This window comes from Acipenser ruthenus, chromosome 17, assembly GCF_902713425.1.
Source record: "Acipenser ruthenus chromosome 17, fAciRut3.2 maternal haplotype, whole genome shotgun sequence".
NCBI classification, from domain to species: domain Eukaryota; kingdom Metazoa; phylum Chordata; class Actinopteri; order Acipenseriformes; family Acipenseridae; genus Acipenser; species Acipenser ruthenus.
The window spans coordinates 20,190,245-20,216,965 of record NC_081205.1 but is presented as its reverse complement, the minus strand read 5'-3'; the positions used below and the strand labels follow the sequence as shown (position 1 = coordinate 20,216,965).

Genomic DNA, 26,721 nt, shown 5'->3' with positions numbered 1-26,721 from the left:
CTGCTAAAGTGGTTGGTTTTAAAACAGCATTTCTTGTTCTTTAAATCATTAAAGTGCTGTGATCCTTGTAGGGGTCCTATCTTAAGAATCATCAAGTTTTATGAAAGAGATCCTTCCGAACTAGCCAACCAGTGCTGATGTCCTGCTACAAGACCTCTTGTCTGATCAGGGACCTAACGGAAAAAACAGGGCTCACCTTTTCATCACATTAGCCAGCCTTCCTATATTGCATATTTCTATTTGTGTTACAATATTGCAAATCACAAAATAATCATTATTTGAGTATTTTGTAGTACAATGCTTAAAAGATTTTAATAAAACAATGGGGTTAGTGTTCTTGTATGTGGTGTTTTACAAAAGCAACGTTTCCAGAATCTCCTGGGAACCCCCTGGGCAACTGTGGCAACTCTTCATTGCTGTTTACAAACTCATACCATATTGTACTGATCAAATAGTTTTGCATATGTATGTTAATAATAGTATGCTGATGAAGAGCTCTCATAATATAATCTACCCTCCACTACTGGAACCTAGGGGTAGCACCAACTGGTTGACTAGAAAAGTGAGCCAACTTCAGCAACTGGTAGTCTAATCGCATGTTTCAATTTCAAAGCAGAAGCAGCAATATAGTCATGTTTCTGTGTGTTTAAAATGTATACTAGTAGCAAACGAGCAATTTCAACATTGTGATTGTATTGAGCTGTTTGAATTGAAATGGAAAGTAATTGTGAAGCATGTGGCTTCAGAGGGATGGAACAGTAGTAGTGGCTGCAATCCATCATATATAAATGACATTTTAGAATATATAAATAGTTCTAAGCTGTTTTAAAATATAGCGCACAAACAACAGCACATTATAAAGCTGTCGTTATACAAATACCAGACAAGATCAAATACATGATTTAATAATATATATTTTTGTAAGTGGCAACTAGACCGTTTTTACCTTGACTGCAAGTAGACATCGTACCCCTGTTGGAACCCAAGCTGTTACTCCCCAGTGCTTGATTAGTATGGTGCATTCCATGCCTGCACTGTCTTTGTACTTAAATGATAAAACAGATCTGGTCCCCAGATAGACATCATCAGGTCAGAGTTGAAAAACTGGGGTCAGATATAAACCTGTTAACTAATGAACCACAAACACAAGCTGCTGTCCTTCTGGCTGCAGGATCTGGTGAGGCTGTGGAGTGAGACACACCTGGCTTACTCAGGAAAAAGGAATGATAGTGACAATATAACAGTCGATCACTTTGATACACAGTATTTGAAATATATTCAGATCCCAAAATTTTAATAAATGTACCCCCATTTCAATCATATGATAATCCCCTAAATAGGGATCTGATACTTCCTGCGCAGTTTTATCTGACCCTCAAAAACAGGTTACTACTGTATTAACATGTTAGCAAGCTCATTAATATAAGTGTCCCTAAAATAAAACGTGACCAATTCATATATTCGTATTTTCATACAGTATATTATAGTAAAGCTGTAGCTTTCTGCATTAAATGTATTAGTTATTAAGTTTGCTTGTCTTTTTCAGTTCTAGTTACAATTGGAATAGTAGGGTTTTTTTTTTTTATAAATTGAACCTTAAAACTAGAAATTATGGATACCTAAATGTATTATGTCTTTATACTTATTGGTGCCACTGTATTTACCTGGGAGAGATCTAACAGTCACATACAGTATTTTAAATACATGCTGAACATTTACTATGGCTTAAATATTTTATCCATATGCTTATAGAATATATTCAGTACAATATATTATATTGCAATTTTCAAGACTTCACAATACAATTATGGGAAACATATTTAAGTATGTACAACATGCAATATCACATTTTTACCAACTAGTAATTTTGTAATTTTGTAGTTTTCCCATACTACGCATTTACCACAGTTTACTATAGCTTACCGTGGTTTTCTATGGTTCTTTTTTAATATGCTTTATGATAACTTCTTGGGCTTTGCAATTCTTACCTATGCTTTACCGTGGTTTCAGTGTGCTTTATTACACTGCACTGTTACAGTACCATGGGAAACTTTTATAGTCACACTAGGCCATTATTTGCACTGGTAGTTTTCCCCCAAGTTTCTGTTGAGAAACTGTGACTAGCAGGACATTTGAATCAAGCTGTGAGTGTCAGAGTGTGAGCTGTGCGAGGCTCCCTTCCTGTCAGTAAGGACTCCCCCAGGAAGAGTCCTGCAGTGAGGGAGGAGGTGACTGAGGCCTCCATGATCACAGGCCTTCAAATCCAACAGAGCGGACCCAACCAAACTTATCAGCAAGTTCTGTTTCACCGGGGATTTCTGTATTATTAATTAGGAACCGTTTTCGAATACTCCCTCATATAAGAAAGGGTTCAGTTCTGGGAATAGCCTGCACTGGTGTCTATGTTATATAAATATTTACCATTAAGTGGCCTCACAATTTGTGTGGATAGACTTGCAGGTTTTTGTTTTTTGTTTTTTTTTGGATTGTCCACTGCTAATATCCTAAATGTAATGTTTCCACATTTATTTAATATATTACTATTTAAATACATTTTCTATATTATTTTTTATCTATTTGCTCTATTACTAATACTTTAAGCATAGTAAAGAAACCAGGGCCAGAGGACACAGATGGAATTTACGTGGACTTGTGACAGGAGAAGGAGACACTTTTTCACACAGAGAGTGGTGAGGGTATGGAATGGGCTTCCAAACCATGCTGTTGGTGCTGAATCACAGGGATCCTTTAAGAGCTGACTTTACAAAGAGATCAAGCAGCTTCCGGGAACCAGATGATCATTGATTAACCTGAGTATATCCTAATTTATGTGCTTAAATTGTTTTTTTAAATTAAGGGAAACTGCCTAACCCTACAACTAAGTGAGACAAAAAAGGCATCTCTGCTGTAAAAGTCACATTTAAACAAACTCAACTTCCAGTAAAAATGCTTTCTGAATTCCATGATATAGGCCACTTCCCTGCAAGACACCAGAATTTTTTTCAAGCTACAGTACAGAGCCTAATTTTAAAAACCATGATAGAAAGAATGGGAAAATAAGGACTGATATAAAAAATACTATGAAAATTCTACAATGTGACAGTCTTGTTTATCAGAACCTGTTCATCTCACTCAGACCACATTCTTAACTTGGTATCCCAGAATACCTTCAAAGACTTTAAAGATTTGATATGCAGTGCCACCCCAAAAGTTACCCATTTACTACAAATGTAGAGTGATTGATGTCTCTGACATACAAAAAAAAAAAATCATCAATGATTTGCCTTAACAGTGTAAACTAAGTAAGTGTTCCTTATAAAATGTTACTTTGGTAAATTTCCACCGCACTTTAGCAGTTTTCCATGCTTTTCCTATAGTTATTCATTTACAATAGTTTACCATGGGTTACGATGTTTTGTTTTTTAATATGCTCTATGAACCTCTCTGTGCTTTACAATGCTTATCTATGCTTTATTACACTTGGCTAGTGTAATGAAAGAGGGACATGAATGAAGCTTTTAAGATCTTAAAATGAGTTGATATAGTTAACCGAACCACAGAAACCAGGACCAGAGGACAGAGAGTGGTGAGGGTATGGAATGGCTTACGTATTCATGTTGTTGAGGCATAATCACTTGGATCCATTAGGAACCAACCTGACAAAGATCTGAGATCAATCAGCTACTCGAACCGGATGAGTTTAGATGGACCTAACAGCTTCCTCTCATTTCATAAATGTTCTTAATGATGGTAAACTTTTATAAACTGCTGTATATCGGGGTGATTATATTATTTATTATGCATTAAAAATATGAGAGATATGGGCCCCGAGCCATGCTAATGAATAGGGGGCGCTCTGTAAATCTTAAGTTTGATTATTGATTGATTGATTGATGGATAGAAACCCTACAGGATTCATTTGATTGTATTCAAGAGTGGTTTATAAACAATAGGCTGTTAATGAATAATAAAAAGATTACATCTGCATGGCAAGTTATTGTATTTCTTGCTCTTATTGTATTACTTGTATTGTAACACTTAATGTATTTGCTTACGATTGTAAGTCGCCCTGGATAAGGGCGTCTGCTAAGAAATAAATACATTTTTTTTAAAAATGGCCCTAAAGGTAGACAGAGTGAAAATGGGATTCTGGATTGATAATGGAAACAGTCAGTGGACCATATTTTCAAAGCATTACTGCAGTCTTTAATAAACTCCAATTTTCTGAAAGATGAAAATTCAACAGTAATGTGCAAATCTGAGAAACAGTTTTTGATTATATTACTTAGATGTTTGATTATAGTTTTGTAAAGTCAATACTGTAGGTGTTTTTCTACTTTAAAAACATAGGAGTAATTAAAGATTGGAGTAAGAATATGGCCCAGTGAGTTTAAATACACAGGGCTATGGTTAGGTCCTTTCATTTGAGTATTACATTGAAGCCATCATTAAAAATGCATAGCGTTCTATAGAGTTGAATGCTGTTTGACACAGGACACACGCTCTATACCACTGGAAATAAAGATTGCTGTCAGTTGGTATGGCGATGTGATTTATAATTATGCTATAACACAACCTAGCACAAAACAGATATACTATACCATAAATCATTTTTTATTCAAGATAAAATCTTTACACATCACTTTATGATAGAATTGGATCGAAGACACCACTCTCTAGTACACTTTGACTTACATGTTTCTGACAGATCTTTTATTGTCTGGCAAGCGTCTCTGCGCTGTTACACCCTCACTTTCAAATGTCTTATGATAAAAAAAAAAAGATACTGGAAGTACCAACCAAATGGAGGTTTGAAAAACAAGGTCAAATCTCGGCTACAGCAACCTTCAGCTTAGGGTCTGTATGATGTTCATTTAAATGGAATGCTTGTATGTTTGTCAATGAGGTTTTACATCTCTACAGAGCTATTCCAGTTAACAAATGAGGTTAATGAGCCACTGTCTACCCACGGTTATTGATAGAAAATCAGCTCACTCATCTTTGTCATGCATTAAATAGGCTGACAATTGTCTATTCAGGAATACCAAGATATTTAGTTGGCAAGTGTTCTGAGTGGGGTACAAATACTTTTTGTACACACTGTTCTTTACATATTGCACATTTTGGGCATATGACTAGTGAGGTCTGATACAATTGCATGTTTAATACGGTTAAATAATGTAGATTTCACGTTTGTTAAGTCCAGTTATACAGATTGCTAAACTGTAGGTGGAACAAAACACTAAACTATTGTATTGCAATACAAAAATGTACAATAAAAATGTTTCTTGGTGGCAAAGTTTTGTACATGGCAGGCATGGTGTTTTTACAGATTTATTTTTTTTTTTTTACCAAGGATTTATAACAAACCTCCTACAGTATTTAAAACTACCAAACTGTATTTGAACTAAACGTATCATCAAAAATTAGGTAAAAAAGTAAAGCTTTATAGTTAAATTTCTAAAGAATTAGGTTCTTATTGAGCATCTAAATATTGAAAATTCAGAAGCACCTGGATGTTGAGCCCTAGCAATCAAAACGGGATTGGACTCTTCACATCACATGCTCCTCCTTTATTATGCAAACACACACCAACTATTTACACAGATTGCCCCAGGGAGCAAAATGTCAAAGAGACAGTTTAATCTAATAACAGTATTCTTGCCTAATGCAATTCTGTTTGATCCACATTGTTAAGTAGCTGCTGGCCAGGATTAGCTGACAAAAGGAGGCCTAGCCATGATAATTAAATTAGGCACTGGGGGTAAAACCCAGTAATTATAGCTTTCAACATTATGTCTGTTCTATAGTATTAAATCACTAATCTTTACAATATAGCTTTACTAAAATACAATATATTTTTTCATTTCTGGTTTTAAAATCAATCTCCCCACCATTAATGAGTTTCCTCTTCACTGCCTGTCTTTGATTCCCATCCATTTCTTCCTTTATTGTTGTTTTTTTTAAACACATTCTATTACACTGATATTCAGCTTATATGTGCTTGAACCCACACAACAGAGAAGGGCTGAATAGGGCTGGGTGTAGTGGACAGTGTCCCTTTAAGAGGAAATATGTGTCCACTTTTAGTAAAGCAGGATAGCAGAACATATGTTAAATCTAACTGTTCAGCAAAGAAAGCATAGAGGGGAGAGCAACGCACAAAATACTTTTAAAATTAAGAAAATCTATCTGAAAAAAAAACATCAATATTAATAAAGGGACTGTGAAAACCATATTGAAATGAATTAAGAGGGACATTGCATTTGTTTCAAAACACATATTTCTGCCTAGTCCCTTTAACAGGCTTGCCTCTCATTAACATTAAAACTTACTTGTGTTTAGTTTTCTAGACTTCGTTTTCACTTTGACTAGAGCCCTATATTATGATACCACCTGACCCCACATAACGTTCTGGTGTTTCTCATCCCATCTCCTGCCATTCATCAGCTGCACCCCCTACTGGGCAGCCCCTTGGGAGTGTGAATAGCACAGTGCCACGTCACAATAGACCCTCAGACTCTCGTCCCGCTCTACCAATACACATGCAAAATCTGTTTGGGGGGAGCATGGCAAGCTACACAATGGCATCCCACAAAGTCAGGACAGAAAAGGATTGTCTTTTTCTCGGGGGTGTCAGTTGTGCAGCTGAATGGCGACATGGTTGACAGTATATATGTCTTGTCAGGGCAATGAAATAACATTGTCATATGTATTGTTTTTCTAGATCACTTCTGGGTCTCCTTTTCTTGTTTTTGAAAGGATACTTTTTTATTTGAGTTCTCAGAGGCACATCTGCTGGCCTGTTTGTTGTTATTTGAACTTGTCTATACATGAGAACCCCTATCCCATTAGAATGATTATCAGGTTTGTTTTAGTAAGTCCTTGAGTATTTATAGTTTTAAACAAATGTAGGGTTTTTGCAAGGGAGCATTCACACTAAACTCAAAATATCTGGTGAATTTGTATTTGTTTATTACTCCAGAGGGTGGGTTGTCAGCCTTGTTTAAAAAGGGGTTCCAGACAGGCAAGACAAGACAGCAGAGTGGGCCTAGTCACATTTCCATGTATCCCTTCAGAATATATATTTGTTTACACGGTTACTTTATTTTCAAGGCCTGGTTGTGGCCTCCTTGTTGCCTTAGCAACTTAGCCTCCAGGCCGTGACCGGGTAAGTGTTTAATGGCTCCTCCACTTGCCACAAGCCAACTGTCACCAAACAATAGTCCATCTGCATAAACACATTATGAGGCCACCCCTTTCACCACCAGACTGCTTTTTAAACTCCCTTCAAGTCATCTAGGCTCCCAAAACACAGTGTGCCTGCCTGCCTGCCTGCCTGCCTGCCTGTCCTGGAGGACACCAAAGAGACACTTTTGGAAGCTGTCAGGATTTATTGGCTGAAACTGAACTCTGATTCTGAGGTATTGTTTTTTGTTTGTTTGTTTGTTTTTTTTACTGATAAAGTGACTTTTTTGATAAAAGATTAATTGAAAATAGTATGCTGAATAAAAATTATGTTATAACTATCTGTCCTTTTAACAATGATGTGGAAAAAAAAAGCTAAATCGATTTTTTAAAACCTTTATTTTTTCAGATGTTCTCTTACATGACAACATTTTTTACATTTACAGGAATTTTTTTTTAAATCTTTATTTATTTCTCCTAAAACAACACACATTCTTACTTGATAGCACTGTAAAAGTTAGATTGACTTTTTCTAAAATGAAATACCCAAAACAGTTAAGTTTTATTTTTAATATTTCATATGAATTTGCAATTGTTTTCAAAGACTGAAACTAGAAGTAAAATACCTTCACCAATTTCAATTATGTTGACAGTTTTTTTTTTGTATACTGTATGAAAAATAAATATGTAAGAAATAGGCTGACAAGGTATTGTTTACATTATAGAAACACCAGGAGTCCGGATGTATTTTTTTTTACTAAAATATATAGTATATCTAATATATTGTAATTATATATATATATATATATATATATATATATATATATATATATATATATATATATATATATATATAATTTACACATACATATCCATGATATATGTAGCATATAGATCATGTTTACAATATATCGAGAATACATGATGGACTTAATGAGATTGCAGATCTTTCAACACATGAAGGAAGGCTCAATAATTACTGTGGGACTCCCAGAAACATAACCACTTCCATAACTTCTCTTGGTGGCCAAACAGTGTTTTAGACATTTTACTCACCAGAATTATTTTTCATTTTGACAGCAATCTGTGCATTGACATTGAGTCCCAATAACACACAAGCAGAAAAGGCTGTCATTGTAAGCACAGCTGATCTGAGTAACAACAGACCGAAACAAGCAGTTACATTCCTCCAAGATTAGCTTGTTTCTTTGTGTAAAAAAACTCCTGTGCTTCTCTGTATAATGAGTTCATATACTTTGCTTTGTCACCAGTGATTGATCTAATTAATCCAAAATCAACCAGCAGAGAATATATATATATATATATATATATATATATATATATATATATATATATATATACAGCTCTGGAAAAAATTAAGAGACCACTGCAAAATTATCAGTTTCTCTGGTTTTACTATTTATAGGTATGTGTTTGGGTAAAATGAACATTTTTGTTTTATTCTACAAACTACTGACAACATTTCTCCCAAATTCCAAATAAAAATATTGTCATTTAGAGCATTTATTTGCAGAAAATTAATTATTATTTGCAGAATACTAATGTTTTAACTTAGGAAGAGTTCAGATATCAATATTTGGTGGAATAACCCTGATTTTCAAGCACAGCTTTCATGCGTCTTGGCATGCTCTCCACCAGTCTTTCACATTGATGTTGGGTGACTTTATGCCACTCCTGGCACAAAAATTCAAGCAGCTCGGCTTTGTTTGATGGCTTGTGACCATCCATCTTCCTCTTGATCACATTCCAGAGGTTTTCAATGGGGTTCAGGTCTGGAGATTGGGCTGGCCATGACAGGGTCTTGATCTGGTGGTCCTCCATCCACACCTTGATTGACCTGGCTGTGTGGCATGGAGCATTGTCCTGCTGGAAAAACCAATCCTCAGAGTTGGGGAACATTGTCAGAGCAGAAGGAAGCAAGTTTTCTTCCAGGACAACCTTGTACTACAAACAAAGCCGAGCTGCTTGAATTTTTTGCGCCAAATATTGATTTCTGAACTCTTTCTAAGTTAAAACATTAGTATTGTGTTGTTTAAAAATGAATATGAACTTATTTTCTTTGCATTATTCGAGGTCTGACAACACTGCATCTTTTTTGTTATTTTGACCAGTTGTCATTTTCTGCAAATAAATGCTCTAAATGACAATATTTTTATTTGGAATTTGGGAGAAATGTTGTCAGTAGTTTGTAGAATAAAACAAAAATGTTCATTTTACCCAAACACATACCTATAAATAGTAAAACCAGAGAAACTGATAATTTTGCAGTGGTCTCTTAATTTTTTCCAGAGCTGTATATATATATATACACACACACACACACATATTGTAAAACACTGATGTAGACAGTTAAAACATTGTTGACTTCAATTTAGACATCAAAGTTTATGTTCAGTGTTAGAAGTTATAGACTTGTTGTGGTCCTGATTTAATATTTATAGTAAGAGTAAGTAGCAGGGTTCTGAAATATATAGCGTTATACGTCCCCACGTGTTGCTACAACTGTTTAAATAACGGACCTGTACTTTTTCTTTTCATTGTTAACACCCTGACAACTGTTTACACATATAACTTTTAAGTCTGTTTCAAAGCTCTTTTCAAAGTGTTCGCTCTAGTGCACTGGGGTTTGAGATCTGTCCTCTAAATCACTGCAGGAAGAGCGATTAAAAAAATAAAATAAACATAACAAGTGGTCTGGCTTTTCTGTTCCTTACCACATCATGGTTCGTTATTGCTGTGTTACCTATTTAACAATGTGGGCAATAATCCTTACACTATCAGGGCACTAGCGGGTCCATTTTGAATAAGAGTTTTGAAACAGACTTTAAAGTTGTAAAAAGTTGTCACAATGTTAACAATGAAAAGAAAAATTACAGGTACATTATTTAAACAGTTGTAGTAACACGTGGGGACGTGTCACGCTATATTTTTTGGAACCCCGCTACTTACTCTTTAAGTACATGGAAAACTACAAAGCGGTATGTAATTCAATATATTAACGTAACATTATTCAGCAGGTTTTATTCAAAAATAATTAATTCTGTATGGTGATACAAAACTTTTGGCCGTAGCTGTATGAACTGCACTTTGCTATAGTGTTTCCCAGGTATACAAAAGAAATGGAGATTTGACACATTTACGGTCCAACAGTTGGAGATCTGACAGTCTGTTCTTTGTCCGTTAACCTAGGAAAGACCTGTCATCTGCCCGAACCCGGATCCAGTTAGCAATGGTGCCATCTGAGGAGATGGAGTGCGGGGTGTGCTACCTGCCCTACTCCCGCTGCGGCCGTGAGCCCCACCTGTTGCACTGCGGCCACACGTTCTGCATGGCGTGCCTGGATTGCGTGGCACGGGAGAGGGGAGGCATGCTCACACTCTGCTGCCCGCTGTGTCGGCAAATAACCAGTGTGGGACGAGGGCTCAGACTGCAGGAGGCACTGTGGGTGGACACTACAGTGTGGAGCCGGATACCAGAGAGCGAGGAGGAGGAGGAGGAAGAGGAAGAGGAGGACCAGATCAAAGTGCTCACTGAGGGGCAGCCTGAATGGTAAGCCCAGTCTTTTTTGTATTTATTTCCGTAACATGATTTGCACTTCAAAATCAGGAGTCAGGATATGAAATTCTTCAAAATAGAATATCGCTGGCTAATCATCATGCGTGCTCAGTACCAGCAACTACACTATTTCAACCTGTAAGTCGATGGAACACCAGGGTTAGGGGTCCGGATCAGGGAGGCAAGGTTAATTCTGATTCCATCTCATGCGGACAGAGTTTTAGATGGAATGTCCACTGAACACCTTTTACAGTTAAGAAACTGGAAATCTATAAATTGTTCAGATTATGGCTGGTCTATGCTACAGCACAAGGAACCTGTTGAAAAGGGCTACAGAAACATGCCAATAACATTTTTCATTGTGATCAATGTTACACTTCCTACCATGACCATAATGAAGACCATTTTTAAAACCAGATCATGATTTCTAAATACTGAAAACATCATAATAAACAGCCATTATCTGGCAGTGGTCACATTCAATTCATTGCTATATCTTTACCACCTAAAAATGTTGCTTAATCGTTTTCAATCCTGACCTCACCATGATTAAACAATACTTTCATTATCAACATGGAAAGGAGGTCAGCTAATTCATATGCACTCTTTGTGAAGGACAGCAACTCTGGGATTGGGGTTTGTGGTAACCATGGTTTAGCAGTGAACACATGTAACACAATGTGCATACCCTTACAGCAGTCCATAGAAGATAATCATTTACAAGATATTACATATTGGAAGTAACAATACATATGCTGTTTTTTGAGCTGTTTGTCCTTAGATATCCGTCTATCTCAGGATAGTGAACAGTCTTTGGAAAAAGAAGCCAAAAAATAAATAAATCAGGACTTTTTATCACTCTCACTCTCTATCTTTCTCTTTGCAGCTCAGCCCCACTTCGCTTGAGGCCAAAGCTCAAGATCCCGTCGTTCCTGAAGAAACTCAATTTCCTGAGGTACAGGAGGAGCACCGAAGAAAGATGTAACATGTAAGTGTGATCTTTCTTTTAATCACCACTGTGAACTGCATGGAAGTGTGATCTTTCTTCAGATCAACTGGATGTTCACCTTCAGTGAGAGTTTCAATTGAGGGTTTAATGTTAATACACTCTTAACCTTAGGAAGTTTGCAATCAGTCCTTTTGAAATATTTTATTTTCTCAAAAGAAAATGCGAATGCATTTTCTAATGCACTCAAGTGGTGAACTCATGGCTGCCACCTTTCTCTTTCCACAGTGAAATGAAAGCCTGGCGCAGGAGGTCCAGTGAAACATGAGAGGGATTGCCTGTACCTCTGTCCCCACATAGAGAGACAAGAACAGGGGGGGAGTCACAGGACTGAAACCAGACAAGACAAGACCGTGGGCAAACAGCTGCACAGCCATCCACGGAACCACTGCTCAGGAAAACAACGAGTTGAAGTCACCCCAGTTCAGATATACCTGATTACCACAGTGATGAGACCTCTCGTTGCAGTACAAACACAGTTATACAGGGCGAGTCATACTTCACTCGAGGGTACGTGGAGGAAGATATGCAAAAAACAACGTCTACGGTATAGACTCTCTGTGACACAATCCCCAGAGGGTTGCTCAATAATGTCAACATGTATGTAGAATTGAAAACAATGGAAAACAACAATGTTGCGACTAAAAACTGACAGCTATCCTGCCTAAGACCTCCTCACAAGAAACTGGAAACAGAAGAAGAGTAAGACCAAGAGACAGAATTGCAGAGCAGTTTTAATGACAAAAAAGGTCTATACAAATCATATATTTCCCTAGCAGGTAATATTTCTTAATAAAAAGACACAGGCCATTCATTTTTGATTCATTGAAAGTTTCAGAAACCCATACCATTAAGACCTGACACAGTGAAAGTGTCTCAGACCCCTCACCTGTTAATCATTATCTTGTAGTGACATCTGTCTTTCTGTGAATTACACTCAGCCACTTCCACCCTTTCCAGGGATTATCAGATTTCAACATGATATTTAATTGGTAACCCATTTTATTTATTATTTGCTTTGTACACTTTTAATAGCTTTTTTGTATTTAATTTTTAATAAAGAAAATCCTTCAGCTTTGAATGAGACATTTATTGTGCATTTAAAAGTTGTTTGCAGAGTTCTCATTAACGAGACGTCCCTCCTCTGAAGGTCCTGCTAAGATTGTAAGACAGGGCTAAGCAGCTTCTGCTTGCACACGACTTTCAAGGACAAGCTAATCAAGCTAATGGAAACTAAACAAGTGTTCAGTAAGTGGATTTAAATTTGGAGTGCAAACTCCTCCCCCAGCCCTCCTCTCCTCCCATGCAGCACTGACCGTTACACCAACATGAAGGCTTTTATAAGAACTGAAACGATCACAGAAAATAACTCTATAACACATTTCAATTAAAGAGTTCTACAAATCAAGAATAAGCATTTTATTTTTCCTGTGCAGCCACTTCCCCACAGTTTAAACTACGTTGTAATTCTCTGCACATTGTTTAGGTCAATATAGATTGCACACATCCTACAATCAGTGGTTTATTATGTGTAAAAGACCCAGTAACCCTCTACAGCCATTGTCTTCCCTTATTAATAAGTCAATTGTAGCTTTTGATTTCTAGTTGCAGCGTCGCATTCTGAATCTCTGACCCACTCACCCGTTACATATCCTGCATTTGATTGTATTCATCTCCCATGAGTTTTCTCCCTATTTGAGAAGCAGGGATTGGAAGGAGTCCTAAGTCACATGGAAATAGTGATTAATGAAAGTTTTCATCCGGCAATTTGGATATGCACCTGAACTGTTCATAGTTTAAAGTGTTAATGTTTTCCAAGTGTTAAATGTTTCATTAAAATTAAGGAGTAGCAAGTGTCTTTATGGCCAGTGCCAGCTCCATCTACTGAACAGGCAATACAATTTAGGTCTTCTCTATGTTACACATATCTATGGCTGGCAACAAAAACTGAAGACCAGCTTCTGAACTCAAAGCACTTTAACACAGTATGTGAGTAATTACAGTAAGAACCGCTTATAAAAAGCGACAGTAGTAAATCTATGAAAATGTAATTGAATCGGCTCACTGTTTAGACACTACAACAGACCATTACAATTACAATTACAGCAGACCATTACAATTACAATTATAGCATGCTCATTCAATTACAATTACAGCAGGCTTGTTCAATTACAATTACAGCAGGCTTGTTCAATTATAATTATAGCAGACCTTTACAATTACAGCAGGCTCATTCAATTACAACTACAGCAGGCTTGTTCAATTACAATTACAGCAGGCTTGTTCAATTACAATTACAGCAGGCTTGTTCAATTACAATTACAGCAGACCTTTACAATTACAGCAGGCTCATTCAATTACAACTACAGCAGGCTTGTTCAATTACAATTACAGCAGGCTTGTTCAATTACAATTACAGCAGACTCGTTCAATTACAATTACAGCAGGCTCATTCAATTACAATTACAGCAGGCTTGTTCAATTACAATTACAGCAGGCTTGTTCAATTACAGCAGACTTGTTTGCTGAACTTGCAATTCAAATTACAATGACACTCTGTTCAATTCCAATTACAGTTACAATTATGCTGCAGTAACTACAATTATAATTATACTAAAAAGTAACATAAACAACTAATGAACTCTATGTATACTCTATTTATTCTAAATAACCAAGCAATAATCACAGGTACAAATACAGAAACACACTATACAACTTCAAATGGGGCCACTAAAAGTGGTTGAAAATACAAGAATAATGATTGTATGACAAATAAATGCATAGCTGAACTGTAATTGATCAATTATATAGTATAATTACAATTTCAATTACAAAGGTGTGCCAATGTTCAGCTACAATTACATTGCACAAATTACAAATTGCACAGTTCCAAATGTAATTGACCCCAGATCTACACTGCAGTCTCTCCTCCCATTTGTGCTGTGTGGAAAGCTCCAATCAGTTACCTGCGGTCTGGCTGCTCTTGGTTGCCGTGATGTTGGACAGGGAGGTGGAGGTGAGAGAGGAGGAGAAGAAGGAGATATCCACAGTAGAGCTGGTGTTCTCTGTCACTCCAGCACCCTTCGGAGCAGACGGGGGGGTTCTGACAAAACTGAGACTGCTGTCACAACCAGAGGCAAAATGGGATATCCAATAAGAGAAGGAGCTGATTCTCAAATGAGGTCAAGATAATGAAGTCATTCCATAAATCCTACCTGTAATGCTTTTGCGCGTAGGCCTCACATACGCAGTGTTGAAAGAAACACGTGGTATCGCAAATATGTAATCAATTGATCCAATTGGGACCCCTCTACATCACTAGACACCTTGACCCAATCAGGCTGAAAATGTAAAATGTACGTTTTTTGCCATGAACAAACCTGAGCACCAAGATAGTAGGGTGTTGCCTTTTGGGTGATTTGTCACTGAATGACCTGAATGGAAATGCAACACAGGTAAGATTTATGGAATTATTTCTTGTTAAAAGAAAGTGCTTTATTCAACATCGTTTATACTGATTATCTTTAACTGCTACCTGCTGCACGATTCAATATTCTATACAAGACATACGTTTTATTCTTTAAAAATATCAGAGTTAACAATTTAACAATGGGGCCCATATCTACTGTAAAATCTCTGTCTAGTGTACAGCATAACATGTGGTAAAAATAGGATAGATAACGCAAGCAGGGGTCAATAAAGACCTGACATGACTAACTACCATAATTTGCCTGTATCAAAGACGATTATATATTTTAAAAATGTGTTTCTCCTCAGAAATTGCTACCTTTGTTTTTATATTTGCAAGCACCAAAATCTGATGATTGATACTTTCAATGACTGCAGTGCAGAAGGTTGATGGAAGAAAGGACATAGAGGAGGGATGGGGGCGTGGTTTCAACTGAGGGACTGCTGTGATTGGATACATTTTCTCACATTTGGAAATATTTTTAAACTCCTCAGCTTGTCATTTAATGCCACTAGGTGGACCAGAGATATATGCTGTCTCAGAATTAATTATATTAAGGTTGGGGGGAGGAGTGGGGGAATGTTTAAAATATGTCAAAAAGCAAAGGGTACTAAAAATGAGGTACTGGATTGGTCCATATCTGACCAATAGGGGAAAATAAAACCTTACACAACTGTGGGTACTTTAAAATAGAAAATATGTCAACTAATCAGCTTTAATTAAACTAAGACTGCCAATTCCTGGTGTTACAACACTTGTAAATGAAAAAGTGGAAGGCACCTGAATATTTGTAGACAGAATCCATTCTGTTGTCTTTCTTCACAAAGTTGTCACCTCATTGTAAAAGCTCTCCTTTGACTTCAAGTACTCAAACATCATGTAATCAAAGAAACTACAAAATGATACTGAAAGCCATAATAACAGTACAGTATTTTGTTAGATTTAGAATGTAACATTTCCCTATTTTTTCAGTTTTTGTTACGTACATGGAAGACTACAAATGTAATTCAATATGTTAACGTAACATTATTCAGCAGCTTTCATTCGAATTTATGAAGCAAAATTAATTAATTCTATAGGGTGATGCGAAACTTTTGGCCATAGCTGCAGAAATCAGAAAACGCTTTACACCTCACATGAACGCGCTTCTAGTATCATCTTGACAGAAAATAGCGTCAGAGGAAATGAGTGGGTTCAACAGCTGGATCGTCAAAGAATATTTCGAGCAGCAGCCTGACCAAACAAAAAAAAAATGATCTGTGCAAACCGTAAACTTTGCCTGAGAAGTAACACTTTGTACCTGTAACTGTAGCTAGTTACATTTATTACAAAGAAATCAATTACTGTAACTAGTTACAGTTTTCTTCAAGTAACTTGCAACTGTAACAGATGAGTTATAAAGTAACTTCCCCAACACTTTAGATAATCCACTACTGCCTTCCAGTAAACCCCTATTTGTTGAGTATTTTCCAACCCAGGATTATAGCGCTGGACTGCAAGAACGAGTGTTCCCTGAGTACACCCTACCCACCTGGGGATGGCTGTAAACGGAGGCACCATACAGTACAGGTGGAAGGCTCTGGGACAGCCGTCATAGCAGATGATCTCTCCCCCGTCCTTACACACAGCACATTCATCATCGTTCTTTAGGAACTGCGACACCAAGCACTGGGGCTGGCATCTCAGAACTTTCCTTGCAATGTCTGCACTGTACAGGATAACCGAAGACAGCTGAGGGTATGCTGGCAGAGTATTGATTAAATTAACCCCTTTGTTTTTAAGTCGTGAATGGATTCTATCCAGAGAAAGAATATGAAGTAAATAAGGTTTGTATAGTGGATGATGTTGGAGAGAGAACTATTGGGCTGCAAAATCCAATTCAGTAGCTCATTCCTGGTCAAAAGCTTATACGCCACTAAGGAAGAACCCCTCCCAGGCTATTTTAGTTTTAGATGCTGTTTAGATACTATTTAAGTTGCAACACGTGTCAGATTTCTTTACATTTTTGTTTTACTTCCATGAGCTACAAAGGATCTTGCAGGTGACATATTGTACATAACATCTTACTGCTGAAGGCATTTGCAGGAACAAGTCTGTTTAGGTAAGCGAATGACAAAGTGTCCACACAACTTCAAACAAGGATAAAGTCTGTGTCCCTGCACCCGAAACTACTTTTTGCGAATGTAACAAAATGGAAATCCACAGTATTATATTAGAGGGCACACAAAGGTTTACTGTTAAAGGATGATCAAACAGACACCTAGGATTTATATATAAGTGATAATGGCATTGTGTGGCATGTTACGAGTTAATAATGGAACTACTGAGTCAATAAAGCCTAAGAGTGGTTTTAGAACAGGCGTCATTAATTAGTGTCGTCTCTCAGCCATGCTATTCCGTTATTGAGAATGGCTGACCATAGAAAACAATGAGAGAGCAGTTTCCGGTTGTATATAATTTGGACATAATTGTCAGGCATTGGAGCTTTTAAATGAGCTTTTCCATTGTTAAAGATTTATCAGTGATAGGTCTGTTAAACCCATACAGGAATTTAATAAAGTATAAACTGTAATGTGAGTAAATTTGATTTCCTGGTGACTTCAAATACAACATTCAGAGTAGGCTTGTTCCGCTGCTTTCCTTGCAGACTTACCTCAGTTCTCCTGGCAGATGGAGCCCCCTTTTGGCGAATATGTGTCTTTGCAGTCTTGGTCTGTTTCCTACCAATCAGGTCCTCAAACTTGCTTGGGGAGTAAAACTCGCTGCTAAATTCAAAGCACTTCTTGGAGCTCCCTTTAGGAGAAGCTACTGAAACAAATACACTGAAGGTTCAATAACCTGTTATCTGGAACTGAACTTGTGACAGCTCTCTGCACGGAGGTGGTCTCTGCGGAGGAGAGTGCACTCAGTAACCCAGCAGGCTTCCACTCTTGGTGTGTTTCCAACCTTGTTCTAAAGTCTTTAATTGAACCAATTAAATCTCCATCCATACCCTGAAGTTGTTTAAGATCTCACATTAACAATCATCTCATGCCCTCAGGACACTTTCTAGGGGATATTCTGGGTGCTCCAGGGCGGAGGTGGGAAACGAACCCAGGACCTCCCGCACTAAAGCATAGCGCCGATACCAAGTCCTGATCCCTACCTACCCACAACTCCTACTTCCATGAATGCTACAATACATTCTTCAGACTAGTTTTACTGCTGTATCCGGTAGGAATCAGCGAATAAAATGTGTATGTACGGCAAACATCAACTTTTTTTTTTTTTTACTTGTGTTTTACACTGTTTGCATGTCGTTAACTTTTTATTTATTTGAATGTCGCTATATTTTTGTTTGCATGTCATTTTTTAATTGCTTGTGTTTTGCACTTCTGGGCCACCGTAGTACAGGATAACGTAGTTCCTGTCGGATTCTGTTAGTTTTTACTAAAACGAGGACAAAACAAAAAAGCGCGGGAGCTGCTGTTAACCCCGGTTGGACAGGCATTTGCACTCGTGTGCAGTTAGCTCCGAGTCCTTTAGTGTTAACATTTATTTTCTCGCAGAATGACGTGCCGGAGAGGAGCGTTGATAGTTCTGGAAGGCGTGGATCGTGCAGGGAAAACCACACAGTGCAAGAAGCTTGTGGAGGCACTGCAGCAGTGCGGACAGCGGGCTGAGATGCTCAGGTTCCCTGGTGGGTGTCAATTCAGATGCTGCTTATGCTAATTAAAGTCGGGCCTTATTGTGCTTGCTCTCTTTGTCTTGAAACGTCGTTTTTTGCATGGACATGGGAATACCGTATTATATATAGACAATAGACTAGTATGTAGCGACAGCTGCTACACTGATAGACTTTTCTTTTGAATACTTTATGTTCTGGCGCGTATATATTGTTGTCTGTGAATGTAGTCGAGACACGCCTTGCGTGCAGCTCACTAGAAAAGGGAGGTGCACTCCAAAACTGGTCATGATTCACGAAATCAAATTACTCGCCTTGCATAAGTTTTTATTTATTTATTTGTTTTATTTATTTACACTGGACAAATCATTGCTAACTTTCGGAAAAACTAGTAATGCTGGAGTAAATATTCAAAAACTTGCTGTAGATGTTGCAAACCCACCATTTCCCCATCTCTGCAATGTGTAATGTTAAACAAATAAATGTATAATATATAGACTACAGCAGGCTAACAGATTTTTTTGCTTGGTATATTTATTTGTACTGTGTGTTTTGTTTTCAAGTCCTGACCTTCCAGTCCCACAGCTCTCGCAGACTGGCGCTGAATTTAGGGTCATGACGGTAAATCCTTGCACTGTTTGTTCAGACAGGACCACAGAAATTGGGCAGCTGATAAACTCCTACTTGGAGAAAAAGAGCGACCTGGAAGACCACACCATCCACCTTCTCTTCTCTGCAAACCGCTGGGAGCAAGTGTAAGAGTCCCCTGTCTGCCTGTCTTTGCATCTTGAAAGGCAAATCGCAAAACTGTGCAGCATTTTTGTCCTAAGTAAAATAAACACATTTAAAGGGCTCCTCCTTTATTCTGCTGTAGTTGAGAGCCATAGGTACGAAACTGTCATTTGTTTTCCACCAAATAATGTGCTAGTGGAATCTTCCATGTAATTTATTAGATGGAAGGAAGGAATTTGAGCTCTGGGCAATTTTCAAATAACTATGTAGATTGGGCTTGAAAAAGCATTTCTTAAACAGCTTATCTCCTGTATAGACTACCACTGTATGGCATGACACCTGTTTGTGTAAGAAATCAACAAGAATTACAGCTTTGTTTTCTGTGAGGTTTATCAGTTGTTTCCTCAATTTGAATGTGTGAGTACACATTTGCTGCTTTCTTATTTGAAGCGCATATTGGCTCTTCCAGCCTTCCTCGTGCCGTACACTTGAATGTTGTAGTCACAGATTTGCTTTCTCCATTCTTAGTCCCCACATTGTTCACACTCTGTAACAGCACTGATGATTAAGTATTTGCTCCAAGTTCTTCAGCATCACTGATATTTATGATCTTTCTATAGAAGAGAGCATCCACTTTCATTTGCAGATTATCGTGCTTTACACAGTGGCAAGTCTGCCACAATGGTCTGTAGCGTGTGAACTGAGCATATGACATTCTGACACTGGAATGTTCATGCTTGAACTGCAGGAACAACTTTTTCAGTGGAGCAGAAAGAAGTCTTTCTATTTTTTACTTTGCGCAAGGTGATCGCATCTCTCTTGCCAGGCAACACCCGACTTGCATCGTCACAGGAAAGATATTTGATGACCAGCTTCTGTTTCTGGCTAGCAGATAACTTCTGTTTTTTGTTTGAAGTGTTGGTACTAGTAAGAGACCTGTGATCTTTCTGAAAGTAATCCGCTGCGTAATGTAGCAGTTTGTATTTCTTGAAAATGGCACGATTTTAATTTCCAAAATTGTTTTGCTTTTGTGCTTTGCCGACTTTGCTATTTTTCAGGAGTTTCTCTGTAGCTTTTCCAGGGTGTTTTTTTTTTTGCATTTATCCTGTAAAATCTTTTTTTGTATTTTGACACCTCCCTTTCCAGCTGTCTTTTAGCAATTCTGTTTCTTTTGCTGATTTAAGACCTTTCTTTTGTTAGATACTGATGGCCTTTCTACACTACAGAACATAAGAAAGTTTACAAACGAGATGGCCTCGATGGATGTTCTTCTTCTTATGTTCTTGCTACCATAATTCTGTCTTGCAGGCTCTGGTGGTGATGACTGGTGTGTCGGGTGGAGTGAATGTTGGCGATTTCTTTAGCTGCTGTTTCTTTTGTTTTTTGGCAGAAGCTTTTTTCCAGTTCTTTCTTCTACTCCTCTATCTGACACTTCACTCACTGGCACATACTTGCTTTTACTTCTTTCTCTTGCTAAGTATGCAGTATGTCTCTCAGTATCATTTTTTCTCTTCTCTCTGTACCTTCTACACTTCTCTGCATTACTAGCTTTAGTTTTCATGGCCTGTAAAATGGCAAAAATAGATTGTAATCTACCTAATACCAACATGCTGCCCTTTGAATTACCCCTAATCTCTACCATTCTATAATACAAATGAAAAGATTTTATTACTAAATTTAACTTAGTTCAATAATGTAGGCTAATGAACATTACAATTGGTTTTAGAAACTACGAACAAACAAAAACATTGAATACCAAACAATTGAACTAAGGATTTAAATAAATAAAATAATTTAAACAATAAAATCATAACCGACACCAAATTCTCATAACCAACATATTTTCTGTTTGCTGCAAAGTGTCGGCTATGAGATAAATCGCAAGGGGTTGGTTATGAGAGTCAATTTTAACAAACATGGCAGTCATTTTTGTTCTTGTACAAACTAAATTAGCAGTAAGAATAAAATCATTTTTTGGTTAAATATGTCCATATCTGTTTAATACGTGTTTGTTTTTTCCTTGGGTGTTGGTTATGCGCTACAACAGTGTGCACATATAAGTTTAACACAAATATTTTTCAAAAAAGATAAAGCAGTTTTGACCTGTGTCTGTGGGAGGTATGTTTTTGGGATGGAACTGCATAACAGTCTCGCGTTTTCACATGAATATGTCGTCACACGAGTGGAAAAGCGTGCAGGCATTTTTAACATTGTGATCAGAGAGAGATCTGCTTTCCACAACCTTACCATTAAAATATAATGTGGTATTACGCTGTACTGATATAACAAACTATGGGTGATTACTTTATATGAATTATCATGTTATGCACGAATGTAAGAATTGGCTTTCTGTGGTGGTGTACTTTTTTCTTTCAAGTAGCATATATCTATAATCGTTTTTGCGATATATTTTAATATAAAATGTATACACTATTGCAGTTTTGTTAGAGGATACATTAGTTTATCTCTAATGTAATCACAGTTTTATATATAGACTGCCCCTGTTTTCATTTACGTCGCAAATTCTGGACTGCTTTGCTTTTCAGATAATGTCCCAAATTCTGGGCCGCTTTGGTTTTTAGATAACGTCCCAAATTCTGGGCCGCTTTGCATTTTCGAATTCAGCTCAGTTTTGGGGACTCAGCTGACAGCCGAGCTTCTAAGTCATCCATGCACAGTTTACCATAAACTGGATTGTGAATTCATTTGAGAGTAACCCTTAGTACATGAATCAAAGTTAATGTATTTTTTACTCTCCCCAGAAATCTTTTTTTTTTTTTAAAACAAATAAAATGTAAATGTTAAAAAACGTATTTCTTATTACATGAAGAAACTACATTGCACTGAAATAGATACATGAAAATTAATTAAAGCAGTTGTTTTCCTTTATTAAAGACTAATATTAAAACACATTTTTGGGAAGGAACATGGTATTCCGAAAAAAGGACATCTCATTTTCTTATGTAACGTCCATCAGTATATTGTAGTGTTTCGGGTTCTTTTTGGACAGAAATGAGACTGCAACTGTGAGTAGATGAAGGCCGTTTATTTTGACAATAATAGAGAGGGAGAGGGAGAGGGAGAGGGAGAGGGAGAAGGGAAGGGAAGGGAAGGGGAGGGGGGGGGGTCGTCATCAGATTATTCTCCATTTTATTGTAACTGAGGTACTGTTCAGTTGAGCGAAAATTGTAAAGGGGTACTCGAGCTGAAACCTCCAGATAGAAGGGGTAATTTCAAAAAAAGGTTGAAAACCCCTGACCTACAGTATAAACTATCAGGAATAGATAGGGAAATGTTGACTAATACAATACAATAGGATTTATTTGAAGTTGTTGAAGGGCACTGGTTTCTTAAACCCAGAAGTTCGGATAAACCCCTATTTGGGACGTTATCTAAAAACCAAAGCGGCCCAGAATTTGGGACGTTATCTGCAAACCAAATCGGCCCAGAGTTTGGGACGTTATCTGAAAAGTAAAGCGGCCCAGAATTTGCGACGTAAATGAAAACAGGGGCAGTCTATATGTAAAACTGTGATTACATTAGAGATAAACTAATGTATCCTGTAACAAAACTGCAATAGTGTATACATTTTATATTAAAATATATCGCAAAAACGATTATAGATATATGCTGCTTGAAAGAAAAAAGTACACCACCACAGAAAGCCAATTCTTACATTCGTGCATAACATGATAATTCATATAATCACCCATAGTTTGTTATATCAGTACAGCGTAATACCACATTATATTTTAATGGTAAGGTTGTGGAAAGCAGATCACTCTCTCTCTCCCTGATCACAATGTTAAAAATGCCTGCACGCTTTTCCACTCGTGTGACGACATATTCATGTGACAGACATGGACCAATCAAAACGCGAGACTGTTATGCGGTTCCATCCCAAAAACCGGGCCTGTGTCATACCTCGTCTGTGGTGTTCGCTGACATGAAGCCTTGACCTTTCACCTCATTTGAAAAACTTTATTGACAAAAATGCCTTCGGGTGTCAAAGTGTTTTATAAATACATATTTTTTTTGTTTGTTTTTGTTTTGTTTTTTTACAATCTGCAGATTCATTAAAAGTAAAATCCAGCATTTCTGATGTATGAATATCTGATATATATCTCTGAAAATCAAAATTCTAGTTCGAGGACGGGTCGGTTATGAGACCTGTGCTACAAAACTAATATATGTAGTGTGACCAAAAAAAGTATAAGGTTTTATATTTACTCCACCTTTAGGTAATGGAGAGTTTAACAATAATTCTTCCTGTTCATATCTTGGGGAATTATAACGCTGGTAATGCACTAGGCCTTGTCTTGAGTCATGAAAATGAAGAATTAGGTGGACCACAGTTCATAATAAAAGTACTGTAGCTGTCTTTGACCTGGACACCGTTTGCTTCTCTCTCTAGACCTCTGATTAAAGAAAAACTGGAGCAGGGAGTGCATCTCATAGTGGACAGATACGCATTTTCAGGGGTGGCTTTCACAAGTGCCAAGCCGGTAAGTGTATCGGGGAGTGCTGGGTACACACGGGGCTGCTACCCTGTACTGATATTACATACTGTAATTGAGAACTGCTGTGCTACAGAAGAGTTCTGTGTGGTGTGATCTGTGCATGTGTTGTGAAGGGGTTCCAGTCTGGACTGGTGTAAGTTCCCAGAGAGTTCCATGTGGTGTGATCTGTGTCTCTTTTCTGAAGGGGTTCAGTCTGGACTGGTGTAAGTTCCCGGATGTGGGTCTCCCGAAACCAGATCTGGTTCTCTTCCTGCAGCTCAGCCCCACGGAGGCGGCGAGGCGCGGGCAGTTTGGCGCTGAGCGCTACGAGAACACCGACTTCCAGAAGGCAGTGCAGGAGTGCTTCCAGCAGCTCATGAGTGACTGCAGCGTCAACTGGAAGGTGAGAGGAGCCTCATACACATCTGGAGGGGCAAAGACTAAAGGGCATAGTTGAGATTCTATTATAGGGAAGAGGCTGGCCACTGCACTACAGACAGTGGCCACCAGGAGTGGTTATAGAACCTCGCCTCACTGACAAGGGGTTAGCATCCGTAACGGAAGCGCATCACACAACACTGTTTGGTATATTGCATTGTTTTAAAAAAAAAATAAAACCCAGTGCTCCTCTCTGTCCTGGGTAGGTATACCAAGGGCAAAGCTTTCCCCCCTCTCTCATGACGAGTTTGTAATTGATCAAAACCAGTAAGTGTGGTAACAGCTGTATTGTGATGTCTATCGACAGGTGATTGACGCATGCAAGAGTGTAGAAGATTTGCACAGGGAGATCAAGTCTCACAGCGAAGCCGTCATGGACACTGCCGTATGCCAGCCTATCGGAGAGCTGTGGAAATAAGGCTAAGCCAATCCCAGACCAGGAAAATAATTTACCTCTGTGTTCCAGGCACATACATTACAAAAACAGCATTTTAAAGTTTCAAAATCATTTAGATTACTTTCAGTATCCTTCTAACTAAAAGGTCATTTTACAGCTCCCAAGGTCTTTCATTGATCTTAAGAGTAGAGACTCTAAATACAGCTGCTGCTGAGGTCAAGAAAGTGCATGGAATTCCCTTTAAGAGTATGTCAGACCAGGTGGGAGGGAGGGAGGGCAGGCATGGTTGCTTAAGCAGGTTTGCATGGAGCTTGTACTGACAGCAAAGAAGTTCTTTCCCAGAGGACATTTTTAGATCAGCTGTACCAGTATCAATAAAAAAAAAAAGATAACTGGAATTTGTCGGATACTGTCGCACTGCAGTGTTTCCCTGGAGCAGAGGGATATTGGTCTGTTTTAAATGACTTTATTATAACCTTTGTCTGATTCACTGTTCAGATAGAATGTGATGTTTACAGGATCTTAACTGCAAATTTTGGATCATATTCTGGGTAGAGGGAAATGGGTGGGGGTGACTGAGTGGACTGTCAGAGTGGGGTTGTGGGAAGACTCCTAGAAAACAAATACCGGTAAGTACAAGATGTTTAGTATGTGTACAGAAGCACATACAGTAGGTATTCACTGTGGTATCTATTATGTTGGGACATTCATATTGCTGTCGCTATGCTTTTTTTATGTTATCGTTGGGTTTAATTTTTTTTTACCTTCTAAACGCAGGTTTAAGTTTATTGTAACCCCATCGCTGTTTTCCTTTTTTTTCCAGGATCATTTGTGGCAACTCACCCAATACTTTCCAGTTTTACTCTGAGGCCCATTTTAAAATGTCCAACAGTCCATATCCTCCATGAAATGTGTGTTCTACTTTTTAATTGGATCTGTAAAGATTACTTACTTTTGTTATAGCTAATCTCTTGAGCTTGGACACAGAAATAATATGAGAACTCACTGTTACAATTTACCAGTTTAGATAACTGAAAGAACATGAAACTGTTGGGTGTATCCTTAAACATGTAAAGCAGATACTGTTATGTGATCACAAGTATGTTGGAATTAACATGTTATTCTAAACCAGCTAGTGGTGAATTAACTGGTACAGTATTTTGAAAGTGAATCCTTTAGTTGTATGGGTTGAACAGCCATCTGTGTCTTGGTTATGGAAAATGTTATGCAAGGTTGTTGTTGAATAGTCATGACAATGAATGGAAGTTTTTGAATAAAAATGTAAACACTTTCTAAAAAAAAGTGATTAAAATATATGATTGCTGTAGCTGATGAACTGAAAATGTGAAAATCTATAAACATGTTTACTGTCTTTGGGCAAACATGAGAACAAAACTTAGAAGCTAATTGATCTCAAAACCTTGTCCAGTCGGGTCTTAAAGAAACCAAGTGATTCTGCCTCAACACCACGACTGGGTAACCCATTCCACACCTTAACTATTCGCTGTGCAAAGAAGTGTCTCCTTCCCTCTGTCTTCAGTCTATCTCCACTTACTGTCTTATAAAATGTTTTTCTATATCTGAATAGAAAAACATCTGGTTGTCAGATGTATATTTAATGAGTGAGCTGATTCACTAAGTGCAGTGGTAATTCAAAACATATTTTCTAGGAAAAACAAAGAAACAACTGGGGACAGGTCATTTATTGTTCACTAATTCTGCCTTCAATACTGGTATTTCTAAATTCTTCAA

General features: G+C 37.7%; 2 protein-coding genes and 1 long non-coding RNA gene across 7 annotated transcripts; 2 read left to right on the top strand and 1 right to left on the bottom strand.

Annotated features, from left to right (window-relative positions):
* The first annotated feature begins 7,324 nt into the window (after positions 1 to 7,324).
* Positions 7,325 to 12,851, top strand: im:7152348 (uncharacterized protein LOC559250 homolog). Its single transcript, XM_034038379.3, has 4 exons — positions 7,325 to 7,424; positions 10,399 to 10,758; positions 11,651 to 11,752; positions 11,999 to 12,851. The coding sequence occupies exons 2-4, from the start codon at positions 10,439 to 10,441 to the stop codon at positions 12,036 to 12,038; spliced, it is 462 nt and encodes a 153-aa protein (XP_033894270.1). The 5' UTR covers positions 7,325 to 7,424; positions 10,399 to 10,438; the 3' UTR covers positions 12,039 to 12,851.
* A 957-nt stretch (positions 12,852 to 13,808) lies between these two features.
* LOC131697959 (uncharacterized) lies at positions 13,809 to 18,165 on the bottom strand. Its single transcript, XR_009307578.1, has 2 exons — positions 17,893 to 18,165; positions 13,809 to 14,891 (listed from the first exon to the last, which is right to left on the bottom strand). It is a non-coding gene; the product is annotated as an uncharacterized LOC131697959 (long non-coding RNA).
* Positions 18,166 to 18,371: 206 nt separating this feature from the next.
* Positions 18,372 to 26,301, top strand: LOC117423406 (thymidylate kinase-like). Of its 5 annotated transcripts, none has more exons than XM_058990080.1 (6): positions 18,372 to 18,452; positions 18,788 to 18,918; positions 19,550 to 19,658; positions 24,050 to 24,140; positions 24,340 to 24,537; positions 24,880 to 26,301. In XM_058990080.1, exons 2-6 carry the CDS (start codon positions 18,789 to 18,791, stop codon positions 24,988 to 24,990), a joined length of 639 nt encoding a protein of 212 aa, XP_058846063.1. In that variant the 5' UTR covers positions 18,372 to 18,452; position 18,788; the 3' UTR covers positions 24,991 to 26,301. The 5 variants fall into 5 exon arrangements, 4 of the variants coding, with proteins under 4 accessions (XP_058846063.1, XP_058846062.1, XP_058846064.1 ...); XM_058990079.1 differs by having other exon boundaries at positions 18,383 to 18,475; XR_009307577.1 differs by lacking the exon at positions 18,372 to 18,452 and having other exon boundaries at positions 18,629 to 18,918; positions 24,880 to 25,598; positions 25,793 to 26,301.
* The last annotated feature ends 420 nt before the right edge of the window (positions 26,302 to 26,721 follow it).

Excerpts from the sequence above, each read along its gene's own strand:
- im:7152348 (XM_034038379.3), top strand. The coding sequence starts at position 10,439 with ATGGTGCCATCTGAGGAGATGGAGTGCGGGGTGTGCTACCTGCCCTAC. Across the intron at positions 10,759-11,650 it reads ACTGAGGGGCAGCCTGAATG|CTCAGCCCCACTTCGCTTGA; the intron begins GTAAGCCCAGTC and ends TTCTCTTTGCAG. Across the intron at positions 11,753-11,998 it reads ACCGAAGAAAGATGTAACAT|TGAAATGAAAGCCTGGCGCA; the intron begins GTAAGTGTGATC and ends CTCTTTCCACAG.
- LOC117423406 (XM_058990080.1), top strand. The coding sequence starts at position 18,789 with ATGACGTGCCGGAGAGGAGCGTTGATAGTTCTGGAAGGCGTGGATCGT. Across the intron at positions 19,659-24,049 it reads GCAAACCGCTGGGAGCAAGT|ACCTCTGATTAAAGAAAAAC; the intron begins GTAAGAGTCCCC and ends TTCTCTCTCTAG. Across the intron at positions 24,141-24,339 it reads CTTTCACAAGTGCCAAGCCG|GGGTTCAGTCTGGACTGGTG; the intron begins GTAAGTGTATCG and ends TCTTTTCTGAAG.